General features: G+C 55.3%; 4 protein-coding genes across 4 annotated transcripts in view; 3 read left to right on the top strand and 1 right to left on the bottom strand.

The window, feature by feature from the left end:
• Positions 1-2,116, top strand: part of VOLCADRAFT_98713 (uncharacterized protein) — a gene marked incomplete at both ends in the record, with an annotated part of 5,638 nt that extends 3,522 nt beyond the window's left edge. The window contains 4 exons of the mRNA XM_002957595.1: positions 315-335; positions 430-566; positions 1,300-1,490; positions 1,911-2,116. Coding sequence (XP_002957641.1) covers positions 315-335; positions 430-566; positions 1,300-1,490; positions 1,911-2,116 — 555 coding nt within the window. The remainder of the gene's footprint in view (positions 1-314; positions 336-429; positions 567-1,299; positions 1,491-1,910) is intronic.
• Positions 2,117-3,715: 1,599 nt separating this feature from the next.
• VOLCADRAFT_127396 (flagellar/basal body specific protein) lies at positions 3,716-4,357 on the top strand (the record flags this gene model as incomplete). The annotated part of the gene is made up of 5 exons (XM_002957594.2): positions 3,716-3,796; positions 3,882-3,957; positions 4,029-4,067; positions 4,136-4,223; positions 4,291-4,357. Coding segments are annotated over 5 exons (351 nt in total), but the record flags the coding sequence as incomplete, so codon positions are not given.
• VOLCADRAFT_121645 (uncharacterized protein) lies at positions 4,270-6,198 on the bottom strand (the record flags this gene model as incomplete). The annotated part of the gene is made up of 5 exons (XM_002957567.1): positions 5,849-6,198; positions 5,681-5,739; positions 5,508-5,583; positions 5,037-5,209; positions 4,270-4,319 (listed from the first exon to the last, which is right to left on the bottom strand). The coding sequence occupies exons 1-5, from the start codon at positions 6,169-6,171 to the stop codon at positions 4,270-4,272; spliced, it is 681 nt and encodes a 226-aa protein (XP_002957613.1). The 5' UTR covers positions 6,172-6,198.
• A 1,274-nt stretch (positions 6,199-7,472) lies between these two features.
• Positions 7,473-9,601, top strand: part of VOLCADRAFT_98711 (uncharacterized protein) — a gene marked incomplete at both ends in the record, with an annotated part of 12,410 nt that continues 10,281 nt past the window's right edge. The window contains 4 exons of the mRNA XM_002957593.1: positions 7,473-7,585; positions 7,652-7,776; positions 8,063-8,349; positions 9,356-9,444. Of these exons, the coding sequence (XP_002957639.1) occupies positions 7,473-7,585; positions 7,652-7,776; positions 8,063-8,349; positions 9,356-9,444 (614 nt within the window). The remainder of the gene's footprint in view (positions 7,586-7,651; positions 7,777-8,062; positions 8,350-9,355; positions 9,445-9,601) is intronic.

The following is a 9,601-nucleotide window of genomic DNA, read 5'->3' as shown; positions in this document are numbered from 1 at the left end:
AGTTAATGCGGGGGAAGACCGGAACGGATAGACTGCCTTCGTGTCGCCCTACCGCCTAGCCGCTTATCCCCTATGTGTGTGTAGCCGTGTTTCGTCCCTCGACCAGCTCGGCCTCTTTGCCTGCCTCTGTCCTACCCGCACCCGCACACCGGGGGGTGCCTGGCGACTGTCGTTGTGGTTTCGTTGTTTCTTAGTCCCCTTCTCCTCCTACCTCTCCCTACCTCCTCCTACCCCCTCCTACCTCCTTGGTGCCCTTGTTGCCCACATACACACACGTCCTCCATCCCCTCCCACCCTTCCCCGCCCGGTTGGAGCCCGGCCCTCACCCGGTTCAGGTGAACTCCTTCAACCGACCAAGCGGCTCCCCTGTCCCTGTCCCTGACCCTGTCTCTGACCCTGTCCCTGACCTCCTCCATCACCCCCCTCCAGCCCCTGGAGTGGTTCCTCAGCGGCACGACGGGCGCCCTGGTGGTGGTGGCGGTGGTGGTCATCCGCATCTACCTGGGCTGGAGCTACGTGGGGGACCGGCTGCTGTCAGCAGCGGTGCCGTATGAGGAAACAGGCTGGTAGGTGCCGGGTGACCGGGGTGGGTGGGTGGGTGTCATGATGCGGGTATGCATACGTCGTGCATGTATTCGACGGGGGGAGAGACAGGCATGTATATATACATATGTACGTAAGATGTGTGGGACAGGGGGGGCATATCTTCACCCTGTGACCGCTACCCGGCAGACCCTGCCTTCCCCGGTATTTCGGGGCACCCTCATCCAGTCACCCTAGCCGGCTTCTCAGTGGATCGCTCAGGTTCCGCACCCGCGGCCCAAGTCCATTCCTGGTCAGCTCGCAAGTTAACTTTATCCCAGGTCACCACCGTCCATCGGCTAGGGGCACTCTTACCTTCCACCATCGGAAGAAATTTTCCATCCTGACAGGTCTCGATCCCGGAACCTCCGGCGGCATCGGTGTGTGCATTACCAGTAGTGCCTAACCTTGCATACGTATGTATGATGTATGTATGTATGTATGTATGTATGTATGTATGTATGTATGTATGTATGTATGTATGTATGTATGTATGTATGTATGTATGTATGTATGTATGTATGTATGTATGTATGTATGTATGTGTGTGCTACTTTCCCTCACTGTTGGGCCTCTAAGTCCCCGGGGGGAATAAACGGGGGGGGACCTCCACCGCCGTCGGCCACCTCGCCTTCTCGGGGTCTCCAAACACACTGACCCGCCGACCAACCCTCACCGACCCATGGGTCCTGCTCGTCCTGCCGCCTTTTCGTGTAGGTACGACGGGGAGATGTTCGTTAAACCCCCCGAGGTGCTGATGCGCGACCGGCTGCTGGGCACGTACGAGGTGAAGCCCGTGCTGAGCAAGCTGAGGACCACCCTGCTCGGGAGTGCGGGGCTGCTGCTGACCACCGCCGTACTGCTGTTTGGGCTCATAAAGGCGGGCTCAGATGCAGACGGGATGTACGGTGAGTGTACGAGTGTACGGGACCGCCACTCCACAGCGGGGGTTTTAAGAGGTGGACCCCACATTCAAATCCCGGTTTGGCTTTCTGTGGTGCGATATACCCGGGTGTGGGCACTCGCTTCGTCCCGGTTTGTTTAACACCCTCTGAGTTTGGCATCCCCCCTGACCACCACTCCGACCTCAGCCGCTTGCATCCCCGATATGTCGTACATTTAAACCCCATGTAGTACCTCTCCCCCAATGTCCTGTCCGTTTCACACCTCCTGCTGTGTTTGCTTCTCCCCGACTTTCTTCTCCCGAATGTGAAGACGCACTGTCCGATAGCTCCCTCGCGTCTTCCGCGTCCATTCTCTCCTCCCAAATACCTGTATTCCCCCCCGCGCACCCTCCGTTTTTTCTCCCCCCTCCGCGCCGCCTACAGGCCGTGGAGCCGCTCGCGTTCCCCGACAGGTGCTGTCCGACGGCGTGCTGTACTCAGCCCGGGTTAGCGACTTGGCGCAGCTGGCCACCGATGATGAGGCGGCGGCGGCGGAGGCCGAGGCTCAGGGCTCCATACCCGGGTATTGCGGGGACCGGGCGCTGAGGGCGTTCGCGGGGGGGCAGTACTGCACCAAGTTCGACCGCTGAGAGGGGGCGGTGTGTGGGGTCTGACGGCGGTAGGGCGGAAGCCGCGCTGTGTGTGTGTGTGGTGGAGGTGTCGAGGGCCGGTAAGAAGGAGGAGGGTGAGTCCGGGGCTGGAGACTCAGACGGGTGCGGAGGTGGGTAGTGAGGGAGGGGAGGGACTTGGGAGGGGAGGGTATGTTGCTATGCGAGTGAGGGATAGGTGTGAGTTTGGAGGGACATGCGTTTATGTCCGGGAAGTCTAGGTCGCGGCCCTGCGCAGGGCCGCGAGGGCATGAGAGGGCGGGGGCCCCGGGGGGGGGGAGTAGCAACAGTTGGCGAGAGGGGTGGGGATTACGGTGCGGGAGCGGGTTCACCGAGACATCGTTATCGTTGCGTGGTGGTTGTCTGGTAGTGGTGGTAGTGGCGGCGGTGTTACATGCCCCGGGGTCGCTCCACCGCGGGGGGGGGCATTGCTGCTACATCGGGAGTGGCGGCGGAAGTGGTCGCCTCGGACTTCTGGGTAGAATGCGCTAGTCGTCGCGTGTGCGGAGGGGTTAGTGGATAGGGGGGAGCGAGCAAGGGGCCCCGGTTGTAGGGAAGTATGTGAGACTTGGGACAGCTGCTGGGTGGTACGAGTCCCGCGGAGAGGGGTGCGTGTCGGCCTGCTGGTCGCCATCCGTGCTTTAGCGTCTACGCAGCAGGATGATGTTTGATGGCGCTCCAATCATGCGACGTAATGCTAAGACTGGGGAGCCCAGGAAGATGGATTTTTGTAAAGGGCTTTGGTTATGAGCGGCAGGTGGGTGATTTCTTTCTAAAGAGGAAACCCTGTGGAGTGATTGTGCGTGTGTTCGTGTCCGATGATGCCGTTGGAGCTGTAAGGTTGCGTTGCGGGCCGTGTGTGGCGGTATAAGGTGGATGGCTGGAGGGATAGTTGAGCCAGTTTCCGCCTTGTGGTTGAAATGATGTGTGTTTATTGTTGCGATGCTGTTGGGTTGAGGAAATTGGTTTGCATGTCCGGAATCCGCGGCCCATGCGTACACTGGTCGAGCGTAGATGTCCCAGTGTTGAAGTAAGGGAAATATGTCCCAGTGTTGAAGTAAGGGAAATATGGGCACTAATTCCGGTGCATCCAGAACCAACTTTTCCTGGTTGTTTCTGTGCAGGACGGGCATGTACGGCTACGGGTGCGTGTTGGCCCCATCTACGGAGTCGGCGGGTGACTGATGTGAGCTTGTGCGGGACAGGCCAACCTATCAGATGAGATTTTGGAAGACGTGGAAATGTCAGCACGCCAAGGGCACACCATGATGGAAGCGAGGTACTGATGAACTAGGTGAAAGTATGTTTTACCGACTTGAAGGATTTCGTACGGAAATGAACGAAGATACATTACCTCGTGTAAACTCTTATTTTTCCTCCAAACTTTGACAAAAGGCCGCCTGTTAAAGGACCCTGTTGTTTGGACTGTATCTGCTTGTTGACATAAGGGATAATCAAGGTCACCCCTTTTTAGCAAGCTACATACATGGCAAGCGTAGAGGATTTGAAGAACGGTATGATTGTATTGAAATGTAAGCAACTTCTTGAAGAGGTGACTCCAGCGAAAATCCATTCATTGCAGCACTCCGAGAAAACCTGGATCGCTCTGGAAAGTTGAGGAAACTTAAAGCTCAAATGAGAGCGGATGTCTTCGCTGCGCTGAACTCGAGCACCGAGGTGGGGCAAATCGAGCTGTCCCGCGTAGATGAAACGACGTTTGGTAACCACTTTGAAGTCGTCACAACAGGCAGATCAGAAGGCCATGCCGCAGCTATCAAACGAGAACCTTATAATCAATGAGCTGATTCGGGAGTATTTGGTATGTTCGCTTATGAGAGGCGCCTTGACCTTAGAATTTCCCTGAGCTTAGCTTAATTACGCCATCTACAGATCTACAATAAATACCGCGGGACAGTGGCGGTGTTCTTGCCAGGTAAGATGACTTAATCAGCCTGTGACCATGGTGAACTCTCATTTAAAAACAATAATCCCTTTCCGCAGAGTCAGGGCAGCCGGCTGTGCGTCCCTTCGATCGTGCTTTCCTGGCGTCACACCTCAATGTCCCCGAGGGGCCCAACTCGGCACAACTGTAAGTACGTTAAGCCATCCAACTGCTACGCAATCACTTTAGTAGCTCATATGTGCTCCTCGGGCAGGCCGCTGCTGTACTCCCTGGTTGAACTGGCTGCGAAGGGGCGGACGCAGCCACCTCAAGCCAAGTGACGATCGAGCTCAAGCCCACCCATGCAGTTCACCATCGCGCAGGGCCTGGCGTGCACCATGATTCCCGCTGATTCCCGTCATGTAATCGTGACACCACTCCGAATTTAAAAGGTGCTTGGATATACACTCTGTCACCAACTCAAGGGCCTGGTGTAGCGAAGTCAAACGCGGAATGTTGGTCATCATGTCGATAGGCACCTTCACCACTTGTGACTTCAGCAACAGCCCGCAATGGGCGATGATGCCCACCTATGGCCCGATACGGACACGCGTTCGCAACACGAAATACATCCTGCAGCCTTCACCGCAGGCTCTCGTAATAACCACACCAACCGGGCGGACCTCGTCACCCAGGGCCCGGACTACCCCAAACAACCCGAATTCCCCTGCCCCCACAGCTACTTCTACACTGCTTCCTGTCTGTGTACCGTCTGGAACATAGTTAAAATAAGTCATGAAATATGTATATACATTCCAACCAGATGCATCATTGTCAACTCAGTCACGAACCTTGTCCCTGGCAAGGATATGCAATTCAACACAATTAGTCAAATGTCCACGTCATTACGGGTGCTTGACGGCATCGAGAACACAGCCCGTGCGTCATTACGGGCCAAGTGCACCTCGTTGTCCAGCCTACGTCCACGTCATCGTTGCCGCCCATAGCCCCCGTGGCCACCACGCCCTCCCTCCACTCCGGTCTGCATGGCATCATAGTTTCGACGCCGCATGCTGCGCGCGCGCAAGTTCTGGAGAGACTGCTCCTGCTCCTCTTTTGACAGCTTTTGCTTGGTCGCAAAGGGGTGGTTCTGGGGCAACTCGATTTCCTCCAGCGACAATTTATGGTTAGCCCTGCACGGGCAGGGAGTAGTAGAGCACACAGTACGTGACAAGGAAAACATGAACGCATAAGTGGACGCGCTGACGAGGTAATGACGGGTTCCGTATGTGCATACGGGATAATGTGAGATAACGGTGCTTATAGGTAAGAGTAAGTTACACAGAACCAGAACCACTGACGGCTGGGGTAGCTAGCGCGCACAACAATACGGAGCCGGCCGACCCCCGGGGCCCCAACAACCTTAGCACACAGCACGATGAATCTTTCCGCACTGCCTTTACCTTCTCTACCGATTTGAAGAGGCCTTACCTCTCCTTGCTGCGCCGTGCTCTTGCCGCCTCGATTTGGTCCAACGACAGGTCTTCGATGCGCACTGTATTGACGTCTGCAAGCACACTGGCAGATCGTATTACACTCCTCGCCCGTTGTGTGCAAGTCCCCCCTTCTGTGGGGCTGGAGTGTGACCATTCCATCAAACGCACCTTTCATGACGTTCGCGAGATGCATATTCACGCTATAGCGCGCCGTGTTGTCATCCAGCCTGTACAAGTAAATGATAATTGATTTCAGTTTATGCCATTGGCGTTTCCATGCACGTGAATGTATGAGATTGGTCCTTGCTATGCAAGGTTATGTTTGACCAGACTCACCCATTGTTCCTGATTTTCTTGAACACCATCGTTATAAGCCCCGCAACGCCAACGGCTGCTATGGCAATGACCGGAAATGATGCTACTCCATTCGACGCTGCTTTGCTGCTGCTCGCCGGTGGACGGTCAGGGGCAACCAGGGCGGTCTGCTGTTGGCGGGAGGACGCACCGGCCCCAAAGGGATTTCCTAGCCTGAATGCCTTAGTACGTACTTCGCTCCTTGTTTGGTTTGTATTGCAGGGCCGAGGACACAAAACTGAGAAGCCCCGCTGCCTGAGATGGCATACGGGAGTCGTCCTGTAAGGCTGCAGTGTTGATGTCATTCCTTGTAAAAGCTTGTTATGACAGAGTTGAGATTACCAAAAACAGGGGCTCTGTGGCATTGCGTTTAATGATAAGACTTTTAAACAACGGATCCAACTCGTACGCAGCGTTTTTACTTCTACTTAGCCAGCAGCCCTCAAGCTCAATAACTCCATATAATTTTTACGTGAAATAGTTCTTGGAGGCCCAAGGTTACGGAAGGTATATTGGGTGGCGATGCGCGTCACGGTTGTAGCTTGTAAGCCTATTTACTTTGAAGCACCATCGTGTTGTGATGGGTATGCGGAGTTTTCCTTTTTTGTGATAACATTTTGATGTAAATGAACCAGGCACCCATTAAAATTTCCATAACCTAGCTAGCGTCCGATTCCTGAGGATTATCCTTTGTTGCTGCACCCTGGGCGGTCGTGTTGGAGTACACGGCCAGCGGCCATACTTGTAATCTTGCAGTTGGGACAACTCTGTGGGTGACACGCAGGCTCTGCAATGGTCCCCCCTCAACAAATAACACAAATGCGCTCCAGACATTGCAAATAAAGAGTCCTGGAAAGTTCGCCGGTTGATGCTGACAAGAGCGGGACACGCCGATGGACGGTGAAGGACCCGGTTATAGTGACCCTCAAGCCGAACAGGTGTGGAGCTGCCACCACCGTTATCCAGCAGATTCCAATGGATGCTGGTGGTGGTTGCGGAGATCCTGTCACAATCCCTGGACCTGGGAAGTTACGCGGACCTTTTGTATTCGGTCATTCAATCTTTTCATATTCTCTCACTCGCCACCTTAGCACTGCCGCGCTAGCCCTTGGACTCTGCTTAGACTTTGGCGGGGGCATGGGCTTGGGGCTGGGGTTTGGGCTGTAGAGGGCTAAGATTCTCACGGTGCTGCGCTGGGCTAAAGGGCTAAAGGCTTAGGGGAGCTACCGTGCGAAAAATGTTAACTGCGAACTACCTGTTGTCCAGTAAATTTTCCAGACGCGCGTTCATATATTGCCTCCAATGCTTTTCCGATAGGCTCTTGTACGTCGTAATCGGTTTCTAGCAGAACGGGTTGCTCTTCGCTCACGGATGAAGGCTCACAAAATATTTTTTGTATTCAATGTTTTGCGACAGTGCTGAGACGAGCTATAGCGTATGAATATTTGCTCCAAGGAGCCAACTCACGTTCCCGTTCGATCGAATCTCGTCAGCGAAATATGACCCAAATTTCTAGGGCAGCAAAACATAAGTTTTTTTGCAGCTACTAGCTCAGATCTGAAAGTCGTTCGCCTGGACCTAGCTTTACAACTCGGTAGGCAACAGGATGAGCAGCGAGCGGCGGCAGCAGCCGATGCCCACTGGGGAGTTACCCCGATGCAGTACGTGTGGTCAGGTAGCACGGGCTTTATTAGCAAGGACGGACAAGAACTTTGGCAGGTGAGCAATCACGTTTACAACCGTCGATGTGTCCGTCTCCTAAGCAAACATCATGCGCACGCGCAGGTGGTTTTTTAAATGTCCCGAAGGTCATAGCAACTCCTTTTTCTGGGCGGACGAGTACCAGCCTGCGAGCCAGGCAGCAGCGCACCATCAGCAGCAATACTTGCAACAGGTTCCCGGCACTCCCGGTACGTGGAGCCACGCGTTCCGAACCCAGGTCCTTTTCAATCCTTGCGCTCGCGCACACCGTGTACGGCGTACCGTACCTCCGTACACCCGCACGCAGAAAGACGCTCCTCGTCCCCCGCCGCTCATAACCCATGGGTCGTGAAGTCACCTGCCGCATGCCCCTCCAAGGGACATGAGGCACAAGCTCCCCCCCCCCCCCGAACACGCTCCACAGCACATCAAGTCGACCACCGGTACCAACCCCACATATGTAGATCTCCCCCCATCCCCCGACCCCTATTGCAGGCGGCGCAGCTGCAGCGCCGTACACCCCCCTGAGCCAGCAACAGCATCAACATCCTCCGTACGGAAACTCGCAGTACGGCAGCCCACTTGGTCAGCCGCCTCCACTGCCCTCGCAGACTCCGCAGCAGGCGGCGGCGGCGGCGGCCGGGAGCCATGTACCGCACGGGTCGCCCGTACAGCAGCAGCAGCAGCAGCTCTCCCCGCCAGCCCCAACAAACCAGTACTCGGCAGCGGCCGCGGCGCCGCAGACACCGCCACAACGACGGGGCCCCGGCATTGCCGTGTACGTGCAGGCGAGTGCTTGGGCGGGTGTTAAAATGATCCGAGCCGCGATGAGAATCGGCGAGTGTTTTTTTGTGTATGTGTATGTGTATGTGTATGTGTATGTGTATGTGTATGTGTATGTGTATGTGTATGTGTATGTGTATGTGTATGTGTATGTGTATGTTGTTGTAATGTTGTAATGTTACAGAGTGGGAGGCTTCTGGGCCGCTTTATCACATTGTCAGTTCTAGATCTTTAATCACCTTATAGCACCATCCACCACTACCACACTGTACTTCGCCATACGAACTGCAAGTCCAAGGCGGCGGATCCAGCCTTCAGGGACCCCTCCTCATCCATTCACCCGAACACCTGAAGAGACGGAGGGTTCGGCAATCGCCACCAATCCAGCGTGCGAATCTGGTCCATCAACTGTGACCTCAACTCCACATCTCAGCAGCTAGCCATAATCTCGCGCTCCCGACTAATTCGGGGGTCTACCCAGGAATCGAACCCAGGACCTTAAACCGCTAATTGCAGTAGTGTCAACCCAGACCAGACCTGTGTATGTGTATGTGTATGTGTATGTGTATGTGTATGTATATGTATGTATGTATGTTGTTACAGGGTGGTATAGCTTCATCAGCGGCCCACTTTCCCGAGGCAGTTCCCTGCTCTCCCCTGCAAGAGGGGCACCCTAATCCATCCACCCCATCCGACTTCAGTGTGTATTCTTTGGGTTCAGCAACTCACCACCAGCATCCAACCAAATCTAGCGGATCAACGGCGCGTCAACTTAGTTCCTGGTCAGCTCGCAAGTTGATATTATCACGTCCTACACCGTCCACAAGATGGGGGGCCACCTCCCAATTCAACACCCCTCACACATCGAGGGATCGGCAGGCGGATTTGAACCCGGGACCTCCGGGAGCAGAAGTCAGGCATTAACTTCTACCAGCCACCTGCCGTATGTATATCTGTATGACGTTAAACGCAACTGTATGTATGTTTGTATGTGTCCGGCTGCAGATCCTGGGTGTGGGTGGTGCGGGTGACATCGGGTTCTCCACCCCGGGTTACAACGCGGCCTTCCGGGAGGTCATGTACGGACTGCCCTGGTGAGAGGGTCCCGAGGGGGCGGGGGGGTTGGGAGGGTGATGGGAGGGTGGGGGGAGGGGAGGGGAGGGTGATGGGAGGGTGATGGGTTGGGGGGGGGAGGGGAGGGGAGGGGAGGGTGATGGGAGGGGGGGGGAAGGAGAGGGTGATGGGAGGGTG

Source organism: Volvox carteri, assembly GCF_000143455.1.
Source record: "Volvox carteri f. nagariensis unplaced genomic scaffold VOLCAscaffold_76, whole genome shotgun sequence".
NCBI classification, from domain to species: domain Eukaryota; kingdom Viridiplantae; phylum Chlorophyta; class Chlorophyceae; order Chlamydomonadales; family Volvocaceae; genus Volvox; species Volvox carteri.
Note: the sequence above shows the minus strand (reverse complement) of the source record. Positions and strands in the feature narration are given on the sequence as shown.